At 42.0% G+C, this 24,016-nt stretch overlaps 3 protein-coding genes across 3 annotated transcripts; 2 read left to right on the forward strand and 1 right to left on the reverse strand.

The window, feature by feature from the left end:
* Window positions 1–561: 561 nt before the first annotated feature.
* On the reverse strand, window positions 562–15,661 carry ubr1 (ubiquitin protein ligase E3 component n-recognin 1). The gene is made up of 47 exons (XM_037125513.1): window positions 15,463–15,661; window positions 14,085–14,344; window positions 13,001–13,079; window positions 12,418–12,528; window positions 11,171–11,298; window positions 10,946–11,084; window positions 10,747–10,809; window positions 10,501–10,624; window positions 10,243–10,350; window positions 10,060–10,148; window positions 9,879–9,977; window positions 9,620–9,777; window positions 9,442–9,541; window positions 9,219–9,347; window positions 8,758–8,938; window positions 8,607–8,659; window positions 8,348–8,458; window positions 8,167–8,232; window positions 7,968–8,069; window positions 7,824–7,887; window positions 7,615–7,739; window positions 7,467–7,519; window positions 7,275–7,377; window positions 7,151–7,199; window positions 6,904–7,058; window positions 6,713–6,812; window positions 6,509–6,612; window positions 6,307–6,387; window positions 5,773–5,954; window positions 5,461–5,669; window positions 5,268–5,367; window positions 5,030–5,182; window positions 4,844–4,944; window positions 4,360–4,459; window positions 4,110–4,258; window positions 3,970–4,025; window positions 3,764–3,860; window positions 3,552–3,619; window positions 3,290–3,437; window positions 3,078–3,165; window positions 2,630–2,766; window positions 2,436–2,544; window positions 2,282–2,338; window positions 2,117–2,194; window positions 1,858–2,028; window positions 1,654–1,755; window positions 562–1,433 (listed from the first exon to the last, which is right to left on the reverse strand). Exons 1-47 carry the CDS (start codon window positions 15,505–15,507, stop codon window positions 1,292–1,294), a joined length of 5,226 nt encoding a protein of 1,741 aa, XP_036981408.1. The 5' UTR covers window positions 15,508–15,661; the 3' UTR covers window positions 562–1,291.
* Window positions 15,662–15,697: 36 nt separating this feature from the next.
* atxn3 (ataxin 3) lies at window positions 15,698–21,019 on the forward strand. The gene is made up of 11 exons (XM_037125523.1): window positions 15,698–15,885; window positions 16,376–16,540; window positions 16,636–16,680; window positions 16,775–16,860; window positions 16,970–17,036; window positions 17,118–17,205; window positions 17,286–17,415; window positions 17,529–17,692; window positions 17,931–18,072; window positions 18,328–18,392; window positions 18,496–21,019. Exons 1-11 carry the CDS (start codon window positions 15,841–15,843, stop codon window positions 18,543–18,545), a joined length of 1,047 nt encoding a protein of 348 aa, XP_036981418.1. The 5' UTR covers window positions 15,698–15,840; the 3' UTR covers window positions 18,546–21,019.
* A 722-nt stretch (window positions 21,020–21,741) lies between these two features.
* On the forward strand, window positions 21,742–23,891 carry si:ch1073-416d2.3 (protein Z-dependent protease inhibitor). Its single transcript, XM_037071663.1, has 5 exons — window positions 21,742–21,956; window positions 22,142–22,778; window positions 22,868–23,141; window positions 23,301–23,448; window positions 23,547–23,891. The coding sequence occupies exons 1-5, from the start codon at window positions 21,954–21,956 to the stop codon at window positions 23,736–23,738; spliced, it is 1,254 nt and encodes a 417-aa protein (XP_036927558.1). The 5' UTR covers window positions 21,742–21,953; the 3' UTR covers window positions 23,739–23,891.
* Window positions 23,892–24,016: the final 125 nt, after the last annotated feature.

Genomic DNA, 24,016 nt, shown 5'->3' on the forward strand with positions numbered 1-24,016 from the left:
TGGGCAGACTTGATAGACAAAACAATGTACTCTATGGGTGAGCAACATGGTAGATTTTAGAAACTGTGACACTATAGTACTCAGATGTATTCAGGGCACAGGAACAGTTCATCTGTATAGAGGCTAGTGTTTTTATTTCCACAGCCTGGAAGTCATGTAGTACTGTCAAACAACACAAAAAGGAGGACATTTTGTATTCACACTTTTCCTGAAAAGGCTGAGCAAAAATGAACAGAATAACTGAAAAGATATCATATAGATTGCTTTCAATAAAAAGTACATTTCTTTCTTAAATAGAATATTGAATTACTTTTTCTTAAAATCAAATTGTATTAATTGAATCAGCACCATATGGTGAAATGTGACTATAATCTGTATAGCAATGGCCCCTTTAATAGGTTTTAATCATTACAAACATACAGTGGATATCTGATTATCAATTTGGCCGAACGGGATTTTTCTTTACATATATGTATGTTCATATAATTCACAAACATAATCTCAAGAGGAGTGAGGATTTGTAGCCTTAAAACAAAATTTAAATTAAAAAAGAGGCTGAAATATTCATAAAACTTTAATTTGGTGTCATGAAATGAAATGATGGAAGCAGATTACTGTGTACTTCTGATTATTCAACCTGTTTAAAACAACTTTGAAAATAAGGTATATTCTAAAAAAAATGTTTCATCCATTACATATGTGCCTCTATATGTGTGTAAAGGTTACAGTAAGATGTGGCCTTTATCTGACACAAAAATGTGTAAAATATGACCCATGCATGAACATTTCCAAATGAACGTACCTTCCAAAACGGCATAAGTCAGCAATTATAACTTAGGACAAATCTGAATGTCTAACACAAAAAAAAAAATGCAGAAAATTCACAGCATCACTGAGGAGAGAAATCAAATACAGGAACTGATAACAGAAACATGTCAGTGTGTATCTGATGTTTGTCTTTATTGGAATGAGCCTCTTTGTAAATTACATTTTTCTTGGAGAAACTCATTCTCACAGCAGACAATCAAATTAAAACAAGGCGACTTGGGTTTACTATTCTTCATCTTCCTCTTTTGACTGTCCCACTTTTCTAGACTCCAGCAGGGGTTTCATCGGGAATGGACCGGCTGCTCAGGCCTTCTTTGATTGTAGGAGGGCTGTTTGTTTTCCGTGTGTTTGTGGCGTGTGTGTGTGTGTATTTTGGGTGTGTGTGTGCTTCAGAAGCACTGGAGCACATTACGCTCTATGGCTGTGCTCTTTACTTTTTGGCCCACCACAGCTGGAGTAATCATCACAACATCTGCCACTCAAAGGCAAACATAACGTTGACCACCTCGAGGCTGCGGGCAATTTCTTCCAGGATGCAGTGCTGCTGCCACAGCTGGTTCAGCTTCTTGTAGCGCTCCGGGCAAAGGTGCAACGGATTGCCCCTTCTGGAAATTTAGAGACAGAAGGTGTCATTTATTCAAGTGTTTGTACAAGAAATAAAAAATACTTTTAATATGACAGAACTGTGTTCTTCATGGCCATGGCTATGCTGCTCAGACTGGCTGCAGATGGCGGAGGTGTTTAAACTGCAGCAGCAATTACTTTTTTGCCTGTAGGAGGCAATGTTGCCATGTCTGCATCTACAAAAAAAGCTACATCTCTTACACAAGATGAGGATCTGTCTCCCCATAGTCATCCAGGTAAGGAGCAGGGTATGTGCTTCCTCGAGTCTTACTGGCCATCAATACGATTTCACACTCTCTTATCCTGTAAACATGACATTAAACTTTATTTACACAGCACATTTCATGCAAGAAGTCAAATAATGCTTTTTCTAGGGCTGGAAAATCCCTCCCAGAATTTACGCACCTGAGGAACATCCCCACTCCAGCGCCACAGGTAGCGGCGTGGGCTGTGCAAGCTCCCACATCTTCCCCATCCAGCTGGCTGAGACAGCAGGAGCTCTGAGAGCACAACATGGCCCCGCAAAACAGGCACAGGGTCGGATGCTTCCTCTCATCGTCTGTGGACTTGGGACACCTGCGGAGGGGAAGAGTGGGTTGGACACCTCAAGCTGAGTTTCCACTGAAAAGCTCTGACTGAGAAAGGACTTCAAGTGGCCACGTACTGAAAATGACAGGCTTGGTTGAGGAGAGCACTGTAATCCTCTGGAAGATCAATCAAGCGATTCCTTCTCCTGGGGTATCTGGAGAAAGTTTATTAATCAATTATTGGAAGATGTTTTGTTACAAAATAAAATTAGGGCTGAAAGAATACGAAGGCTGAAGTTTACCTGACAGTCTGCATTTTGCCATTCAGGGCTTTGGTTACAGCTGGGCTTCCACACCACCTAAAAAGACAAAACAAATGATAAAAATGTTGACCCCTCCAGTGAATACTAAACGATCACTGATCACACTAACATTGCTCATATGTTTATCACCAACCTCTGCAGCAGTGGAGTAACAGGGTCTCTGTGCTCCTGGAAGAGCTGGAACAGATCAGAGGGTAATGCCAAGTATTTGCACAGTTCCTCCATCTGTCCTTGAGGGGTAGCTGCAAAGACCGAAAACGTCAGCTTCCATTCATTAATCATCGCGTGCAGTCTGTTAGTGTGATTAAATACTTCAGTTTGACCTACCAGCAGCACTAAATAGCTCCTCTGGAGGATGCACTCCCGTAAGGCAATTGAAAAAGAGAGCAGCACAGCGCAGGAAAGGTTCAATTCCTCTCTTCACTCTCTCTGCCACAGAGCTGCCAGAGACGTCTGGAATTTGCCTGGCGAGCAAACCACAGAACAACCGGTCAAACAAGCTGAAGGCAGTCTGTAAGATCATAAACACCTCTGGGCATGCAGCATGTAAAGGGACAATGTTTGCTTCAACTGAGAGGGCATTTGTTTCCATTACAAACAGGCAAGGGTGATTCCTGTCAGGTTTGCTTATGAAGCAGGCTAAAAAAAAATGTCTCAGTGAATATGTCTTTAGACAGTGTTCAACGGGGAACACGGATGGCGATTTGTAGGTAAAAGTCTACATGCAGTACATGGAAGGACAGCACTAAGAAATGTGGACAAGAAGCATTTGTACCTGCCAGTGTGTTGTGACACTGTAGTGAGCAGTTCTGCTGCTGCTCTCGCCTCCTCTGTCTCTTCTCCACCTGCTACTGCAGGGAAATCTAGGCAGAAGCGGCACCATTATTTATTAAACATAATCATCCATATTGTTGTGCAGCATTCTTAGATAGATACAAGAAGTACTGTCAGACCAGAATGGATGGTGGAGACATTTGCCATTTGTACCTGGAGAAGTCAGGAGGATCTGCAGCATGTGAGCCATGGTGACCAGATGCAGGATGTGCAGGTGGTTGTAGGCAGAGCTGACAGTGGACGGCTGTAGGTCCACAGCCTCCTCCTGATACAGTGAGGGTATAGACAGCACTAACCCCACCTGACAAAACACACAAGAGCACACACATTAACAAAGTAATAGAAAAAATCTAGCTCTTTAAGTAAAAGTTGGGAGAAACTCAAACAAAATGTATATCTTTTAGGGGGAACCTACCAAGAGATGGAAGAAGTCCACCTCCAGGAGAGAAGGGGTGTTCTTTCTGCTCAAGACCGGTATCAAAACTGAGGAAAGAGGTCACACATATGACCACAGTGCTAATGGACATGACAGCCTTTTTTTTACAGTATGTGTTTTTACAGTTATATGAAAAGCTATACAATTACATCTATTAGACAAATATGACGTAATCTTAGATGAGCACATACCACCCAACATGTCGGTGAAGTGCCTCTGAATGACAGTCTGGGAGCTCTTAAGTCTCTGAGTTGCCGAAAACTGAACAATTGCCTTCAGACCTGCAAGCTAAAATACAGAAACATCTCACAGTACTGATGACAAAGCTCCACCCAAACCATTATTCATCGTATGCATTACATGACAGGTTTGCACACATCAATATATGGCATCCAACCTGTCTGTTTTGCAAGGACCCAAACAGCGGCTTGTCCTCTTCCTGCAATATGTTTTCTGTGAAGACATGCAAAGAAGTTGTGAGAATAGCAAATGAATGAAACCAGACAGCGAGACACAATGAGCCAAGACTTATTGTACCTATGGCCTGAATAGTGAAGGCACACGTGTTCCAAGCCATTAGGGGCACACGTGGGCACAGCTCATTGGGCGCCGTCTGCAGCCCCACTCTGTGGACTGTGGTGGCGCACACAACCAGCATCTCCACTATGCTGTCCGAGAACTTCCTCCTGTGACAAAAAAAAAAAAAAAAAAAAAGCGAAAAAGTAGAGAATTAAGACTGCTGCACTATAGGATAAAAAATATTCAAGAAGGTGACAGTTTCACTCACGGTTCTTGTACTCCATAGCTCAGTATGGATCTAAAGTCTGGCTGGCTCTCTCCACACAACCCCGTGTCCGCATCAACACTGCTTCCTTCTGTGTTGCAATCTGCACGAGATGTACAAAAGCATCAATCATCTCATCATCACCAGATTGAGAAACAACTTTGCATGATGACAGTTGATGGTGCTCATAAACAATCAATGAATCAGAAGATGCAAATTCAAACATTTTCCACAGCTGCTTTATAGAAAAATTCCTTCATCAATATATCCAATTATGTCTGTTATTTTGAAGCAACAACATGTGAGTTTCTACGAGATCAGATGACGCTCTATGTTTATGACATTTGGTGCATTTTTTTCCATTGGTGGTTCAGTTTTACACTGGTGACACTGACTGGCAAAGAGCTAGAGTGGCTCAACCCAAAACCTCCAGCACACAAATAAGTGGAATGTCTTTTCCTGTGACATTGCACTGGTGTCTTCTTACCATTGTCCTGAGTGACTGATTTGAGTCCTTTAACCCTGGCAGAGAGGATCTGGATCCAGCGAGGCAGGGTCAAATGCTGTCCAATTATCTCTGCATTTTCACTATAAACATTGAAACAAATATTCACATTACTTCTATATATTATGTCAACTGTAGATTGGGCTGAAGAAGGTGTTACTAACTTACTAGTTAAACATCAGTGGTTCCAACGGTATGAGAGGGACAACAGTGTTGCACAAAGACTTGCACAGGGGACACAAATACTCCCCATTCTCCAGGTCGATGATCAGCTCAGCATGGAGCCGGTTCCTGGTTGTGTTCTGAACAGCCTCAAAATATCTGAAAATTACAGAAATTAACATCTGTCGATTGTGACTTCACACACACACACACACACACACAAGCAGAGCATATCATAACTCACTTCTGCCAACATGTGGCATGCATGACGTGTCCGCAGCTGCCAGTGTGGGTCCCAACTGCCAGTTCAGGGGGCATGAAGAGCGGATATGAGGTCCCTGTCCCTTTAAGGAATAAATATAATGAATATGTGCCATTTTCCCCATGAAACTGAAGCTGTTAACAATTCAATGACAATATAGTAACTGGAAACTGACCATCTTCTCTGCTGGTAGGTATCTTTCCTCTGCACTGTGTCAGTACTGTGGACCTCTGGACACATGCTGTCAGTACCATGGCTTGAGCCTGGGCCGCCACTTCCTGTTCTTCCTGGCAAAGAATGCAGGTGAGCACCTCCCTGTCAGCTGGAGTGGACCCTCGGTGGGGCCCGACGGCAACACACAGCTCCATATGCTCCATTGCACAACTAGAGGAATTAGCATAGCCCCATGTAGAATTAGTCAAATTATTTGGTTTGGATCTCACGCCATCTTTAACCACCCCTGATTTTTTAAAATGATCCTCCTCACCTCTCAGCAGCTGCAACAGGCTCGCCTTGTATCCCGCTCTCTGGCATGTTGTCATACAGCATCTTGTTTGACTCAATGAAGTTCTTCTGCATCGCTGACATCTGGGCCATAATCTTCTGCCGGTGGAGTTTGGCTGCCTCTGCCTTCCTTTTGCGCTCAGCTTTCTCTTTGTCCTGAGCACTCTGGAATGACAGCGACATGTTTCTGTTAATTCAACTCGATTTCTTATAGTTTCAGGGGCAGGCATGACTAATCACTGGATTGTGTTTGGCACCTTGAACTCCTCTTGTGAAACCAAATGAATGATGGCGAGTCAGTGGGATGTTGTAACAGGGAGGTTGTGTCAAGACAGAACAGCTCTGAGCACTTCAATAGCGTACCTTTATTTTGTGTAATTATTCATTTGGTATTAAGGTACTTTTAGAATGTTTTTTTATATTTCCTGACCACTCCATTCCAAAAACTTGACACATTTGATGTCGGAGACAATGAAGCTCCCTTGAAAAAGTGAAATGTCATCAGTCATTCTCTTACCTCTTCCGGCTTGGTTGCCTCCACACTCATGGAAGCTGTTGGACTGGACTTCTCTCTAAGGCACTTGACAATTTCAAACATCTAGCAGAAAAAAAACATTCATATAAAAAGGTAAAGGAAATTTCAAAACAAATGAATCGCTCTACAAAAACGATAAAAAAGCATTGTATGATGCAAATGATGAAAATGCAGAACAGCCTACCTGTAGAACCCATTTGACCATGTCTTTCTGAGCTTCAAGGGAAGGTACAGACTTAATCTTGGACAATAACAGGAACACTGACTTGCTGTGTTCTGAACCGATTTCTGGAACAACAGAAGAGACACTAATGTCACAAAATCCACAAAAACAAACCAGTTTATAGCTTTATGAATATTAACAACAAGACAATTAGTTTTCACTCACTGCGGGCCTTGAGGCTGAAATCGAAGGTCACTTCCTCCACAGTGCTATCCTCAAGCTGGGTTTTCTCTTCAATCAGTGCCTGACCTATCAAGTGCAGGGCCTGTGTGGTAAATGCATGCATTTCATTACTGCAAGTGGTTTCAGTAATAAGTATCAAAGGCTGATCAAGGTCGACTCTGTAAGGGATGTACCCTCTGGATCATGGCTTCTGTCCAGTGAGTGGGTCTGTCCTCTACAGCTCTCTGCAGGACACGTCTCAGGACGTGGATGATAATGTCACAGCAGAGAAGACGCACTATGCTGGAGAAAGCTGGGCAGAAGGCCGGGGGTACCGGAGGACGCAGAGCTGGGAACAAAAAGACAGTGCATTAGTAGAGCTGAGGATCATCACATCTTCAAATTGTATGGAGGCCTGTGCAGAGCAAAGATGTTGTTCACCTTTATCATTGCTCTCCTGAGTCCTCCTCTTTTTTTGAGACTCTTCTGCCTACAACATGTGAAAGATAATGAAATCAGGAGTATTCAAAAATACTTGTGTAAATCTAATGTAACACTGTTTTACCTTGCTGTGCTGTGATCTTGAATAGTGGTAGAAAAAGGGGTTGAATTCTACCAAACGTTCTTTTTTAACTTCATACAATCCGTGTCCTGAAACCCCTGGTTTTCTAAAAACAGAAAAGATGGATTAAATCCACTGAGAAATAGCTGTTAAGACAGAACCCGTGGAGTAAGCTGTGTCACAGTCTTTACATACTTGAAGGTAGCAACTTTGGTAATTACAGCCTCCAGGCCTGTTTCATGGCTCTCCTGCATCAAAAACATTAAGAACACATTAAGAAACGATAACTCTCCCATGAAAACTAAGATTTAACTTTATAATTTAGAGGTAATATGTAGTTTACGTTCTCCGGTAGACCTTTGACCAGGCTACTATGAGCCATGGGCTCAATGCACAGCAGGTGGACAACCTCCCTCATTGTCACGTCCTCTTTGGTCACCTGACTGACACCGGGGACATAGCGCTCACCTGGAAACACAACACTTGTCAGACACTGTTGCATGGTTTGAAACTCTACCAACTAATGTCTCAAGTTTGATTAGTGGGCCGTACCAACGATGACGATGAGGAGGTAGAGCATCTCTTCGGTCAGTCGATTCCACTGAATCAATTCATCCTGCAAATATTATTTATTTTCATCAGTGTTTGGTGGCACCAAATCATTTTTTCCTGAGTAATACTTATGGTGTTGCTTACCGGGTCTTTGCTTGAACAACTCCCATTAAAATAATCAAAGAGCTCAAATCTCAACAAGATCAGCATGAGGAAGTGGTTGGCATCCATTTTGGAAGCAGCTATCTGTAAACAATTTTTGCAGAGGGTCATATATCACCAGATTGTATAATAGGTCAAAGTTAAGAGCACGAGAGAAATCCTGCGTCTGACTGCCACCAACCTGAAGCATGAGAATGTCCTTATCGTACATCTCGTCCCTGCATTTCACATCCTGATAGTAGTAGACCTGATGAAGCAAAACAACAATGTGCATTAACTGATAAGAAAATAATTACAGCGAGCATAGAGAATTAAAACAATGCCCTGAACTTCCACAGAAAAAAATCAGCATATGAGTTTACCTGGCTGACCAGTGACAGCCCGTTTCTCCTCCACATTTCAGCTGACACCTGTGCAGCCAGCACCACACAGCGCAGAGGATGCTCTGCCAGCTGGGTGAAGTCAAAGCTCTCCTGCAACACGCCACCAGAAAATTCAGACAAACTTCATTCAATCAACACTACAACGCAGCACACAATGAATGTCTGTTTGCTGGCTCACTGGCACCAGGTGCTCCCTACACATTTAAGTCAGTGTTTGTTTGTTTGGTTTTTCACTTACAGAATTGTCCAGATGTTCAATCGCCCCTGTTCTGCACAGAAGTACATACAGTCCTGGGGATGACAGTGTACAGAGAGGTAAGTTCACAACTACCAGGAAACTACACTAACAACTCAAAGAGAGTCTCAGGTGTTATATAAAGTTCTCCTACCAGCCAGTAGCCTGGAGATGGGCAGATGTATGCTGACGGGCTGCTGAGACACTTTGTACGGAGGAACATGGAGGATGTGCTTGCACATGTAGTAATCAGTGGCTTCCCTGTGGAAGGGCTGGTTATTGCATTCCATCAGGACTTTGTGGCACTCTTTAAAGCCAAGCAGCAAGAGCTCATCCTGGTGGGGACACAAGCAATATATTTGACCATACAAAAAGTGAAGGGTCAGTGAGCAGGTGCAGTACTACTAACTACTAAGCATAGTATACGTTTCCATTGCTTTAATTTAAATACTTCAATAGTATAATCAAGCTATTTTCATCCCTTTGTTGTTCTGAATTACGTATGTAAATAGATATCATTCCATTTCAGATGTTTATCAGCCAAACTGTAGTTTGTACAAGTGCCACAAGATGGCAGTGTCATTGAGTTTTCCCACAAGGACAAATTGAACTCACATCAGAAGAACACCAGTCCTGAAACATAGCAAGAATGTGGCGCAGCTGGATCTGAAGAGAAAAGCCAGCTTCCCATTCTGGCTCCACCGCAATGTGTTGACCAAACTGGCGCTTCACCTCCTCCATACCCTGATAAACAAAAGTGAAAGAGTGCCAGGGTTCATAACTATCTTGTTTGTTGCCATCAAAGAATGAATCATGGTAGAGTAGACTGAAGTTTTACCTGCATGCATTTAAGAAGCCCAAGAAACACTTTGAATCCCTCTATGAACTGTGTCCGCAGCTCGTCAGTCCATACTGAGGGTTTACTGATGAGAATATACCTGAGAGAGAAACAAATTCAGATAAAGACAAAATTAAGTAAGAAACAAAGACTAAGAGCGTTCCTCCTGTTTACTAACCTGAGGTCGTGGAAGATGACCTGGATGCGCGAGAACTTGTCTGAGTTGTAGCCGAGGAAGAAGAAGCGATTGTTAACATCCAGATGTTCCTGCAGCAATTCCATGACTGTATCAACTATCACTTTAATGACATTGGCCTCTTTGATCAGCTGTCTTGCCTGTGGGTGGGACAGGAATGTGAGAAAAAAGAGGCACCAACATTAAATCATTATACTGACCCCACTAAGATATAACTGATGCGGTAGCAAAACGCACTTACCAATGTGGGCACAGTAAATATCTGAACAGACAGAGCAGTGATGGATATACTCCTCTCATGATCATCATTTATGAAGTCCTTTTGTAGCTGCTTAAAGTGCTGAAAAGAAAAAGATAGTTAAATAGATAGATAATTTAAGCAAATTAAAGGCAAAATGTCTTTTTAAAAAATCCCTTTTTACCTTTGTAAACTCAATTGCAAAGAGCCTCTTAAACTCGGTCTCCATCAGCATGCTAGAGAAAATCAGTTCATGTACTATCTTGCGTGCACCTTGGGAAGATCAGAAAAAAAATGTTCTCGTTAGTGTCAAGTGGAATCAAGTTGGGCTTGAGCTTGTACTCTGAATGAAAATCAAGCTACTTGCCTTTGAACATCCGGGCATCGTGCAGCATGAGTCTGCTGATGAGGCAAGGCTGGTCGCTGTCTGGATCTGACTCCAGTGCCACCTGACAGAAGGCCTGCCTGAAGCCCACTGCGCAAGACACACATACAGGGTCATGCAACTGTGCATGGGCAACTGAGCATTAAGGTGTAGACACGTTTTCTAAAAAAGGTATACGTCAAGGGTGCGCAATAACTACATAAAGCTGTGAAATTTGTGTGGTGGCAATGATGGCAGCACCTGAGTAACCGATGATCTTCTGGAACCAGGAGCCAAGGCGCAGGGCGAAGGTTTGATGAGCCATTACCGCTGCATGAAGGATCTCCACACGTAGTGGCTGCAGGGATATGTGCTCGGAGTTGGACTGCAACACAGCAGTGAAAGAGTTAGAGCTCACTTACAGATCTAAAAAAAAAAAAAACTGGACAATAATCTTTCTCAAAAATTATAAATCAATGTTTTCTAGGGTCAGTGGCTGGTGTTTACCCTGATGAGATCCTTTGCTTGCTGGCAGGAACGAAGAGTACCTCTCTTTACTGCCCGCCGGCCCTGTGCAACAATCAACAATATTAACAATGTAATAATCTGCAATGGATATCATGAATGAAATCATGGAAACACGACATGATAAAATAGTTTTTTTTTTTTAAAAAAAAGAGTCAAAAGCAAATAAAAGTAAAAGTACCTCTTTATCAATAAGTGCTGTGTGTGTCTGTGCTTCAGCCTCATTACAGTTAACAGAGCGCTGCAGGGTGTAGATCACATGGTCGTACGAGTGGTGCTCATCGTTGTACAGTACACAGTAGTATGCATTGTCTTTTGTCCTGCATGGATGAAGACATGATCAAAATTAAGCTTAAGTGCTTTGCATATGAATAAATGCATTTGCATGTGGTCAGACAGGCTGTACCGAGGCTGGAGTTCCGCTGACAGCTCTGAGTTCTCCTCCCACACCAACAACTCTGTGACGTAGTGCAGCAGCCCCCGGAACAGCTTCTCAGCACGCTCGTATATCTCAGGCTCCAACAAACACTCATCCTGCATAAAATGAAAAAAATCCCACAAGGTTCAACTTTTTGAGCAGGTCACTTCTATATATGGGACATTTAGCACACTTTTGAGCACTTTTTTTTTTTTCATTGACATTAACATTTTATCTGGAGTGATTTAATAAATGCATTGCTATGATTGTTTTTTTTTTTTTCTAATATTGTAACTTTCCCAGATTAAGACACTTAGAAGAAATCCACCTTCCACGACAACTTTAAACTTTGCTGAAACTGAAGCTAGTCTGACTCTGACAAAGTTTGTTATGATAAACTTTATTAATTCCCCGTTTCCTGTGTTGCCAGCAGTGACTCTCCAATATGGCAAGGAAGTGGTCAAAATATTTGGCTTAATAAGAGTTTCAGTAGCTGCTGGTCCAGTAAAGGCAATATCAAATTCCCTGAGGGCAAACATTCCACATTGCAGCTAAGTATTTCATACAAATGTCCGACATTCAACACATAAACCAAACAAATCGCACAGCAAGTCTGTGTATTTACACCGGTCTCTACGTCACACTACTGTGTGAGAACAAGCACTGGAATCCACCAAGATCCAAACAACAAGGGATCTAAGACATCATGTTCAGTTTTTAGGGTTGCTTTCATGTGTCACTGTCTGTTAAGCACAGGTTCAGATCTGGCGTAGAAAACACAAAGCAGCCTCTCAGTGATGCCTCTGTTAATAGAGGCACCTGCTGTTTACGGAAACAAGCACAGAGCTGTCACGCTGTAATTCTACTCAAAGCCCGGCATGATCTTATCAGTGGAAAACCCGATCGGCAAAGAAAAGCCTGGCAAACAGTGACAACCAATCATCAAAAGCAGTATGGTAGCAGAAGGCGTAAACTGAATACATCCCTGCACAGCTTTCCACCAGCGTTCACACATTCAATCACCCTCCGAAATCTTTTAACCTAGTCATACATTTCCTAAGTTGGTGCAGGTCAAGACAGCGCTTTTCTTTCGCGTTTCCGGAACGAAAGCTACAGCCAAGAGAGCAGCCTGCAGGACTTAGATGGGAAAATAAGCATTCTGGGGTTCACTGACACAGAATGGGACAAGTACGCCCCTCCCACATCCCTCTTTTCCGCTCTATTATGTAACTCACCGTCACCATGGCAGTGGCTGCCCCCGGGTCGTGTTTGGAGCAACAGGGGCCGATCTTCCAGGCTTCTTCGTCCCCACAATCACAGAAGCCCCCGCCTGATGACGCGTGCATCTGGGGAAAAAAGTGCGCATACTATATGTCACTGAGGGCAAGTACTGGATACACAGAGCAGCAATTAAGTTATACAACTGTTCTTTAACTGTGGGAATATGTTATTAAACAACACTTGGGTTCCAACGGGAAAGGCCAAATGCAAGTCTGACAATGAATTAATCAAGCATAGCTCTTAGTGTACTGAGAAATATGTTGCGTTTTTTCTTTAAGTTTAAGAGGCGAAGAGGAGGGTAATAAAGCTGTTGGGAGTAGCAGACTCACTCCCAACAGCCAACAGTTTAGTGCTTTGGTACGAGTGGGCCAGTTCAGAGATGTCAAATCAGAGCAGAAATCCCTTGAGGAGTGACTTTCTATTATTCTCATTTATACAGGGGGAACAATCTGACTGTGACTGACTAATATTCTCAAATAAACATTTCAATTTCTTTTCTCTCTTTCTTTTTAAGTTAACTTTGATATTGACACCAACCTTGTAACGATGGCTTTTGTGCACGCTATCCTGGAAGCAGTCCATGCACATGATACAAGTGGGGTCGATTGCACAATCCCTGTAAAAAAAGGTTGGAGAAGATTTGTTACTTGATGGAGCAAATATCAACAAAAGCTAAAGACGTGCCAGTCAAGTTCCTGTATAAATCCCTCCTGCATCAAAACAAATGTATTTAATTCAAAATTAATATTCAGTGTCAAGTAGGGGTGGGAAATCTGACAATTTGAGATTGTAACCAATCTTGCAGACACCCACAATACACTTTCTGGGCAGGTCACATAGATACTTGAACAAACTAAACTAGCAGTGTAGGCGACAAGATGACTGTATTGACTGGGCAAATTGGAAAGCTCTTTTTTTGGGTAACAGAATGCAATAAATGTAATGTTAGCTATAGCTAGATGATGAGCTCAAACCAAAAACCAACTGTCTGTCTCAATACTGTTACAGTGCCTTGCTGGTTTATGGTAAATATCTAAACACACCACTGACCTGTATTATTTATAATTATGTAAAAATGTACCAGTGATGCCTTAAATACAAATCACGCTGACCTAGAACGTACATAAAAGTTTTGAGGATGAAATTGAGAAAAACTAGTGCAAAAACTGATAAACGAACAGTTCCACATATCTATGTGAGTGACTTCACATCATTCAGGTCCACTCACAAACTGACCGCACTGCACTGAAACCTGAGAGGTCCAACTCATTAACTATTCATTTTTAACACTTAGCCTAAATTATGTGGGGTTGTTGTGTAATTAGACCGCTACAGAACTAAAACCTCTTGAGGCCAAACCATGACCTCCAAAACTACTTAATGATGTGAAACAGTCTTTATGTACTGTCAGAATATTCCTGTCTCTGGCTTTATGTCTCATCCAGAAATCCCAGGTACCAGCGGGGCTGATATTTTTTGATACCTACATTCCATACCTAAATATCAGCGGGAATATTAGTCACTGATAAAAGCAACTAAAGATTCAGTACTTAATCATATCTAATATTATCATTGCTGTCATAGCATATTCATCACAGGAGATCAGAGGCTCTATTCAGACCTGCAGGAGTAGACAGTCTCTCCCTCTTTGAAGACACGTCCACAGAGCTGGGAGGAGGTGCAGGCCTGCTTGAGCTTCTCCAGACCCTCCTCAGGATCCTCTCCAAACAGGAAACACTCCAGGGGATGGAAGAGTCGGCTCTGCATGAGCTCCTCCTCCTCCTGGGGGCTGTGCTCCGTCTTCAGGCAGAAGATCTGAGGCACCTGCTCCTTCAGGTAGCGGAGCAGCTCCGCCCTGCTGTCTGCAGCCTCCAGCCATTCCTGCAGGACAAAAGGGAACAATGTCATGACCGGTTTTGTGATGACTCACGTCTGTCTCTACACAAACTCTTCTCACAGTGATGCCCACATACATTTTTTTCCTTTTACATATTGTGTCATGGTACAGAACAGATCAATCAATTTAGACTTCAACATCTTGTTTTGGATTTTTCATTTTTAACTATGAAGACATACAATATTGGGAAGAGAGCAGGACAAGTATCTTTCAATATGATTTTAGCATTAACAGCTGATGCAACCAGGTGTGCTTTCACATTGATATTCTTTACAAATCTGAGGTGGGGAAACATGCACCACAAAAAAAAAAAACACAGCTGTTTGACACCTCCTGTCCTGGAATGGCAGAGGAATCAAAAACAACTATGCTCACAGGGTTGTTTTATACTGATGAAGCAAAGATCTATGACACCATAATGACTAGTATTAGTACTACCTATACATTATCACAACACAAGTAAGAGCACAAGTCAAAAGCAGTGTTGTTTTTGTTTCCATTAAAACATCTTGTGAGTAACATGAAGCTGAACTTTGGCACTTTATTGTGTTTAGCCCTAAAGTAGTTAGTGTGAATGACACTTGGACTGACTCCATCAAATATGTGATTGTTTTATGGCTGATGTTCTACCCTTTTTGTATGTTTCTATTTATTTTGCTGCTATGCTGACAGCAATATTTACTGTAGGATTTTCAAAATGGTGTTAAAATGTACAGTAAGTTTTTAATGCATGGCAACTCATGTCCAGGCTCTTTGTACAAATGCAAGCACCAAAACACCGAAGGATGGAGATTTACACCACACCAGAGGCCACTGCTACATTTTCCCCGACTGTGTTATCGACTCTGACAGGCCCCGAGTCCAAAACAAACAATACAGTCACTGTAGGTGAGCAATAACTGCAGTATCCTCTGCAGAGACATTTTAACCATTTAGGTAGCTAGCACATGAGCTAACTACGAACGATAGCCTGGTGGGCAGACGGCGTTTAACTGCGCAGTCACACTATATTGCACAGATTAATTGGCAGGTTATATTTCAGTGTTCAGTCCCTGGGTCTCGGTGACCACTGTCAGCGATATTTGCTATTTGAAAATCGTACCTTGCTGAGCTCCAGTCCGTGTACAGATTGTTCACCCTCCGCCATATTCCATTTGCCGTAAAGGAGGAAGCGTCAGTTGGAGACTGGTCCAGTTGTAACGGGACAGCTTTTGCGACGCTATCAGGCTATAATAAAAATAAAAATAAACAGTCCTTTGCAGATTGGTGTCTCTGTGTGGAGCAGTTACATTGCTCTGTGTGGCCCACGCAACCACAGATTTCAATTATGTCGCAGGTTTAAATGTCCAATTTCGCCAGTGCAGTTTTGACTGTAGCTGGTGCGAGTGCAGGAGCTCCCCCCGGCCGCTGGAGGGCGCCGACCGAGATCCTACCTCCTTTTCACGGTGACGAAAGCAGCGGGGTTAGAGGTCAGGGTTGAATGTTTGACAGAAGGCTGAATATGGATTCCATTTTTCATGAGAAAGTAAGTTAAAATTTAATTCAAAGCGTTTAGCTACAGAAAATTTGCCGTGTCCACTTTGAAACCCTTGAGCCTCCTGGCGGCGGTTTGTTTCCCGGCGCCACCTGGACGGTGTTGGGAGATTTGTGGTGGTGTTTGGCAGTATTGTTGTCCATATAGCTATGATGCTAACTGAACCTGCTAGTCAGAGATTACAAAAAGTTTCTTTGCAACTAGCGGTATCAAAACCGAATGCTTTGCCACAACCGCAAGCACGTTATTTTGTATCATGCTAGTAAACAAACTGGCTCAACAAAGCTATCTGGACTTATTAGATTAAGAGTAGTTGTACGTGAGTTAGCTGTATGTAGCTCTACTAGTGTGTGAATGCTACCGTGGGGAAAGACCCATAAAAGTGTAGTGTCATCTTATTCTGTGTTCTTAAAGCTAAGAAAGTCTTTAATTAAGCTATTTGATCGTGTGTCTTAACAGTAGCTAATCCTTTATTTTTCAGCAAGAGGGCTCTCTTTGCGCCCAGCACTGTCTCAACAACCTCCTGCAGGGTGAGTATTTCACTCCTGTGGATCTGTCCTCCATCGCTCATCAGCTGGATGAAGAGGAGAGAATGAGGATGGCGGAGGGAGGGATGGCCAGCGAGGAGTATAGGACCTTTTTACAGGTGAGGACACATGGAAGGTGAATGTCAGTGCAGCAGCATGTTTATTACACTCTGTTGCCAAACACTAACTTTTTGATCTGGAACTGTGTTTCTAGCAACCATCTGGGAACATGGACGACAGCGGGTTTTTCTCAATACAAGTGAGTTTGAGATTTCATTGTTACTTAATGACAGACCCACAACCACTAAAGGCTGGTGATATCATTTTCTTCTCTGTTATCCAAATCCTTGTAGGTAATTAGCAATGCTCTGAGGGTGTGGGGCTTGGAGCTAATCCTTTTCAACAGCCGGGAGTACCAGAGCCTGATGATCAATCCAATGTAAAGTTTCATTGTCAAGACTTTTTGGGGGGATTTCTTTATCTGTATTCACAGAACGTTTTGACATTTTAAGTTGATGGTGACATTCATTCCTATATTCATGTTTCAGAAATGAGAAAGCCTTTATTTGCAACTACAAGGAGCACTGGTTTACTATACGCAAACTTGGACAACAGGTATGAAGCACTTAGCGACATCGTAAACAATTGCAATTCAGTTGTACTTTGACTGATGACTCTGTTTTGTTTTTATTGCAGTGGTTTAACCTAAACTCACTGTTGACTGGACCAGAGCTGATATCTGACACCTATCTAGCACTTTTCCTTGCACAGTTACAGCAAGAAGGTAATTTGAAATTGACCTTTATTCATGGTATGTTTGCATATTGCATTGCAGAAAAGTTTATAGAAGTTGTCTTTGTGCAGGTTATTCCATTTTTGTGATCCGAGGAAACCTCCCTGAGTGTGAAGCAGAGCAGATCCTTGGGATCATGAGAGTGCAGCAGCAGCAGCGGCCAAGGCTTATTGGAGAGGAGGAGGCCCAGACAAGTGCAGGGTATGTACTATATTTGAAGACACCACAATGTGGAGGAACCAGAAATTACTTAGAAATTACTATCTTGGTTTAGATTTATGGTAGAAACTGATTAAGCCTTTTACTGTGAGCAGCAGGCCAGCAGCTCTGGCCCAGACGGAGATGGGCTTTGGTGTGGAGGATGAGGTTGTGGATGAAGATGAAGAACTTAAAAAAGCTCTGGCACTCAGCAGACAGGACATAGATGTGGAAGATGAAGAAGCTGATCTTCGCAGGGCCATACAGCTCAGCATGCAAGGTAAAGGTTGAGTCAGCTGGAGTTTTTATATTGTTTTCTTTTGTTCTATGAATTAGTCCTTTATGCATGCATTACATCAGTACGTCAGATCATTTGCAGTCTTTTTTTTTTCCATTTTGAGTAGTATACCAAGTTCTAATATCATTTCAAGAATATGTTTATTATCATTTTTGCTATAAAGAATTGATATTTACAAATGTCGACACCGAAAATTGTGTCTTTGGTTGTAATATTATAGGAGCAGTGATGAGCAACAAGTCCTCAGAATCTGAAATGGGAAATGTGAAATCGGGGAGTGCTACAGGAGGACAGAAAGCAGGCCAGAGTGAGACACTCACAGCCGAGGAACTGCGGAAGAGAAGACAAGCCTATTTCGATCGGTGGGTTTAACTGCATGACTGATGACTACTGTTGGTGGGGTGGATAGTGCAATTAACACTGCTTTGTGATATCTGATTATCAAGGTTATGGTGTAACTAGGTTTCATATTACATTGAAACATTATTGTGATGGGGTTTTTTTGAGGCCACAATTTGTGTTCTTGACTGAAGGATTCATGAAGACAGGATCCCCCTCCTCTGAATGAACAGAAAGTGAATTTATTTTGATACAAATTCTGTCTGTTGACTTCCTAGGCAGCAGCAACAAGCTCAGCCGAACATTCCTCAACAACCAGACACAAAATCGACAACTGGCTCAGGTAAGTAGATCTGTAATTATGAAGCAGATTCTTCAATTAATTTTATCAGAAGGCCAGAGGAAGACATGAAACATACTCACTTAAGCCCTCCTCACTCTTCTAGGATCAGTAAACACTGGAGAGGAGGACCAACAACAAAAGCCCAGCCAGTGAAGAAGGTGTGAAAGGTTTTCCTATGTTGTTTACCAGCTGCCTGGATTGGCAACCCCTTACAGGGGTAGCTTTGCTCCTTCCTCTAACCTTTTGCACATGCGAACAAAAGGAAAGTCAGGAAAGGCTGACACGTTTCCCCCTGGTTAGTTCGCTGACAGGCTATAGAGAAGAGAACAACGACAAAGAAAAGGCAGCAGTTAGTTTAATCTAACTCACTGAGGCACTGAGGCTGGGAAAAGGGTGACCACAGAACTCATGACGCAGTTAAATCCAAGTTTGCAATTGCCTTTTTACCATGGCGCCTTCTATTTCTATTGTGTACTGTTTTTTTTTTTATTCTCGTTTTTCCTCTGGAAGAGATGGAAAGGAATCTTGAGCATACAAAGGGTGTGTTTAATGAAGTGGGATATGAGTGTTGTGTGAAGGCCACAGGAGACCAATGCTAAGACCACAGATAAAAGTTTGACAGATAATGACTGAGCCTCCTTCCTTTATATTGGACTTGTGTTAAGATGCAATTCCAACGTCTGCCCCACCAAAACACCCATCGTAGTTTTGAAATAATTTTCTTGCCGCAACATACCGAAACATCTTTTAGCCAGTAGCACTAACACATGTGGGTCATTTATTCCCGACTTCATCAATTATTTTACCTGTGAGTGAAAGAGTGAACTCTTATGGTATTTAGACAGCAACATATTTTGATGTTGTGGCTTTGTTTTTACCTTTTTAAATGTATAAGTAGGCATAATAAGAAAAGAACTGAGATTACACAGCTCGCAAACACTTAATTTAAGGGTGTTTTTGTCCATTCTGGATGGAGAGCGAGCAACTTGATAATTCTATAGCGCTATATCCCGAATTGCAGATACTTTTGCGTGATGCATATTTTTCATATCTTGTCCAAGATAAGTTGACGTGTAACAGGGAACAAAGAAGAAATCTGTAAACACCAGGGAACAGCAACTGAAACATAGTTGATGTTTCCAGCACAGTATGATCACTTAAGAACCAAATTAAGTCTGACATGTCCAACAGGCCTTCCTTGTATTTGACTGCATCTGTTGTTTTTTCCTAATCAGTATTTGTCATGAACCAGCTAAAGAAATGTGTTACGAACAGAAACAAACAGCTGATGATTTTACTCTTGTATGTTACAGCCCATGAAATAAGCATTTGATTGCACTGATTTGACTTTATTCCAATCATACTTAGATCAAAGTTTACACACGTTGTAGTTCTACGAAAGTATCTTCATTTGCACTGAGGTTGTCATGAATTAAAGGGCAATTCCAGTATATAAACCTGGGCACTACTTTTTTTTTGTTTGTTCATTTGTTTTACATATTTTGGGGTCTAAATGATTACTGGGTACAAATGTTTTGGAAATGATTCAGTTGATTACCTCAGTTGGCAGCCGCAACATCCCGTAATGGCTGGCATCTAATCCTTAAGGCTAAAAGTAATTCCTCAAGAGTGCCTGTTTTTGTCACCAACATGTTTGGATTATTATTCAAAGCGCCTTAGAAGGATGCTTACAGAGACAGACCTCTTTATTTTAGAAGTCTGATCCTATTTGATTAAGCAGAAACAGCCATTATATCAATCTGTTCTAAAGCAATAAATTTACTTTGCGGAACGCAGAAGTTGCTCGTCTGCTGTGGCCCCGGTTGGTTGTTTTGTTTATGTTATTCTGTGATTTCGGTGTTACTTCAACACGTTACTTTGGCATTGCCAACCAACATGTCGAAATACCAAAAGAAAATAGGGCTTGGGTTTTGAAAATACCACAATTACCCTTTGAAGCTACGGAAGCCATTGGTGGATTGATGGCCTAACAGTAAAATACAATGAAGGGTGACTGTTATTTAACCTCATACTTAACACAGTCTAAAAATCCAAAGAGAAAAAATAAAACATCAAAAACGTGTCACCGTGTGTAAACTTAAAAGTGTGCATTTTATTCTTTTTTTCACTTGATTCTGACAACAGCTTGGTTTAAATCCCTCTTAATTCCCTCTACAAGCTTCTGTTCAGACCTCAAAACCAAAATCTGGTTGCAACACATAATGCCGATGAATAGACCACATTACAGCATTAAAACAGTGACATTAGTTTATGGTTGTTTGTTCTGGGTGACCGCATGGATATATCTTGATGCTTCCACTAAAGTATTGGATGTCATGACAACTTTTGACTTCTCGTGCTGGATTGACCTCCAAGATGATTCCATGATTTCATTACCGTGTTTGTTTCCTTTGAATCTGTTGGGCCTTTTTTTTCTTTTCTATTTAAAATGCACCTGTAAAAGGGTATTAAGTGTTGGTAGCTGGATTTTTATCATGACATTGTTTTCACTCATTACGTTCTTACAGTAAGTACTCATCATTTTTGTTATATTTCACATTACCATAGCACATTCTTTCATTAAATGTATTAGGTCTTGTTCCAGGATTAAAGTGATATTCACTCCACCGGAAGTTTCTCCTGTTTCATTTTTTAAAATATTTTACACTAAAGGGACTCTTCACCTCAAAATCAAAAGGACATATTTTTCTTCTTGCATGGCTTGTTATCCATCTTGATTGTTTTGGTGCAAGGTGCAGAGTTTTGGAGATATCAGCCATAGAGATGCCTGCCCTCTCTTAAATATTATGGAGAAAGATCAGCTTGTGGTGCTCAAAGCTGTCGGGAGCAGTTTGATGGCAGAACTATTTTCTTTCTACCAAGGCTCGCCCACCTATCACTGCGTTGGAAGGGAGCGTGTATCTACTCATGGACTGGAGGTTAGTTAACATTACAGCTCATCCAGGAAGGATGCCGTTAATGTTGGCATCCTACCATGTCAAAAGCAAAAGCCTCTCATCCATGAGTAGATACACACCTCCTCATGAGTGGTGATACAGTGTAGTCTGGTAGAAAGAAAGTACTTCCAACATGAAAAGGCTCACAAAAAGTCTGTGGATTATCTTGAGTAACCAGGTCATGATTTTCTGGAAAGAGACATTGCTGTTGATATTTGTTTTTGGCACTTTGAGCACCACAAAGTTCCATTATATTGGAGAGAGGGCACACATGTGTAGCAATGGGGACCACAGAAATGACCCTCAGGAGCACACCAGGCTGGACTCCTTTCATCAGCTGATCGGAGTCTTCAATCAGCTGATTGGTCGAATCAGGTGCACCCTTGATTGGTCGGAACAAAAGCCTGCAGCCACACAGGCCTTCATGGAACAGTTTGGACATGATCCATAATATCTGGAAAAGGCCCTGAATGTCTAACAAACAGCTCTGACGCCATTTGGAGCAGCCCAACATCACGGTTAATGAGCAACAGACAGAGCACACTTGCACTTTGTATCCCCAAATAGTAGATGGAGCTTCCACACATAATCTTGGCCACCCTGAATGGTATGTATGACAGCTCTTTAATCTTGGGGGAAAAAAAAATTCTCGATCATGAGTATGAATTGTATTTCAAAGCTTGTTAAAGCCATAAGCTATTTATGAGATGTCAGCATTTGTAGATGCGTCATTATGTAACTATTGTGCTTTTTAAAATAATCTATTAATGTCTATCTGTTTGCGTGTTTCAGTTTGAGCACCTATACCTTTCTCAGTCTCCAAACATGGTGATACACAAAATGAAGATGGGATTTATTCCCATTGTAACCTGCATCTGCTTCCTCGCTCCCATCCAACACGCACACGCTCCGAGTGCCACCATCGCAGATCTTTCCTTCAAAAATATGGACTTTGCCATGGATCTTTACAGAAAAATATCCAGCTTCCATGACAAGAACATCTTTTTCTCACCCCTGAGCATCTCTACCAGCTTCGCCGCTCTCTTAATGGCTTCTGGCGGTAACACGCGTGAGGAAATGCTCAGGGGACTCAACCTGGAGCAGCTGGAGCAAGCTGACCAGCCAGAACTCATCCCAAGACTCTTTCAGGTCCTCAGTGAGAACATCACGCAGAATGGGTCGCTGAAACTGGACCAAGGCATGGCCCTCTTCATGTCCCGGCAGTTAGAGGTGCAGAAGATGTTTGAGGACCAGATCAAGGAGTTTTTCAATGCCGACATCAAAAGTGTAGACTTTGGCGACACAAAAGGGGCCATCCACTTGATCAATGAGTATGTCAAGCGCAGGACTGGTGACAAAGTGACAGAGATCATTTCCAGCCTGGATTCAGAGACCAAACTCATGTTAATCAACACCATTTTCTTCCAAGGTAAGTTAAACCACATTGAACTCCATTTGCATTTTGACCTCTGACCTACAATGTACACAAGTAAACTAACAGTAATGTTTTCTCTGCAGGAGCCTGGCAGATGCCTTTCGATGCCAATTTCACTGAGAGCACGCCCTTCTACATCGACAACTACAGCGTTGTGCAAGTACCGATGATGTTTATGGAGGATAAATTCTACATGATGGAAGACTTTCAAATTGGTGCCAAAGGGCTGAAGCTTCCATACCAGGAAGGTGTTTCCATGCTTATTCTGCTGCCCAACAAAGGCGTGGACTACACTGTAATAGATGAGGAGATCACAGCAGAGAAGTTCCTCAGCTGGATCAAAAGGCTGCAAAAAACGTAAGTAAAACTGGTCTTTCGCTTTTCTACCATTCATTCTTCTATATTCTGTTCTTACTTCTGCATGTTGCACTCAGTAACATCTGCTTCAGGCAACATACTGTAAGTCCAAATACAAAATATCAACGAGTGAGTGTTCTCGACATGTCTTATTTACAGCAAACTGGAAGTCCACATTCCCAAATTCAAGATGGAGCAGTCTTACTCCCTCCACAACCTTCTACCAGAAATGGGCATGGCCAGCATCTTCAGTAATTCAGCCAATTTGACAAAGCTGAGTAAGAGCAGTGGTCTCAAAGTGTCAGAGGTTAGTAGTTTTTTTTTATTTCACCATGTTGGAACAACATACTCGCATGTTCTAACTTCACGGATGATGAACTTTACATCTTGTCTGTAAAATCACAGGTGCTGCACAAGGCTGTGATCGAGGTGGATGAGACCGGGACGACTGCAGCAGCAGCCACAACAATTGGCATTACTCCATATTCCTTACCCAGGACCTTCACTGTCAACAAACCCTTCTTCTTCTTCATTTACCATGAAGACACAAACTGCATGCTGTTCATGGGCAGGGTGATCGACCCCACCAAAAACTAGCAGCCGTGACTGTGCTGTGCTCACACATGACATTGTGTTTCTTCAGGCATTTTTCTAAAAACTTAAATTTATCTTGAAATGCTTGTGCTGGTCTTTTCCGAAAGCCTACCTATACAGTAAGTGCTACCTATTAAAAAAAAAAAAAGTAAATGATGTCAGTGTGCCTTTCATTTGAATTTTTTAAAACTCATTTCATTGTTTCTTAAATGTGTTCTTAAACAGTGTGGATACCAAATGAGGTCACTGAGGGTCTATGCATGTGAGCATTACAGTAACTG

Source organism: Acanthopagrus latus, chromosome 16 (assembly GCF_904848185.1).
Source record: "Acanthopagrus latus isolate v.2019 chromosome 16, fAcaLat1.1, whole genome shotgun sequence".
NCBI lineage: Eukaryota > Metazoa > Chordata > Actinopteri > Spariformes > Sparidae > Acanthopagrus > Acanthopagrus latus.

Bases quoted from the DNA above. Each gene is read 5' to 3' on its own strand.
- si:ch1073-416d2.3 (XM_037071663.1), top strand. The intron at 23,142-23,300 runs GTAAGTAAAACT...TCTTATTTACAG, and splicing joins ATCAAAAGGCTGCAAAAAAC to CAAACTGGAAGTCCACATTC. The intron at 23,449-23,546 runs GTTAGTAGTTTT...GTAAAATCACAG, and splicing joins GTGGTCTCAAAGTGTCAGAG to GTGCTGCACAAGGCTGTGAT.
- atxn3 (XM_037125523.1), top strand. From the start codon at position 15,841: ATGTTTGACAGAAGGCTGAATATGGATTCCATTTTTCATGAGAAA. The intron at 15,886-16,375 runs GTAAGTTAAAAT...TTTATTTTTCAG, and splicing joins ATTCCATTTTTCATGAGAAA to CAAGAGGGCTCTCTTTGCGC. The intron at 18,393-18,495 runs GTAAGTAGATCT...TCACTCTTCTAG, and splicing joins AAAATCGACAACTGGCTCAG to GATCAGTAAACACTGGAGAG.
- ubr1 (XM_037125513.1), bottom strand. From the start codon at position 15,507: ATGGCGGAGGGTGAACAATCTGTACACGGACTGGAGCTCAGCAAG. The intron at 9,978-10,059 runs GTAAAAAGGGAT...TTTTCTTTTCAG, and splicing joins TTGCAATTGAGTTTACAAAG to CACTTTAAGCAGCTACAAAA. The intron at 4,259-4,359 runs GTGAGTGAAACT...TTTTTGTCACAG, and splicing joins AGCTATGGAGTACAAGAACC to GAGGAAGTTCTCGGACAGCA.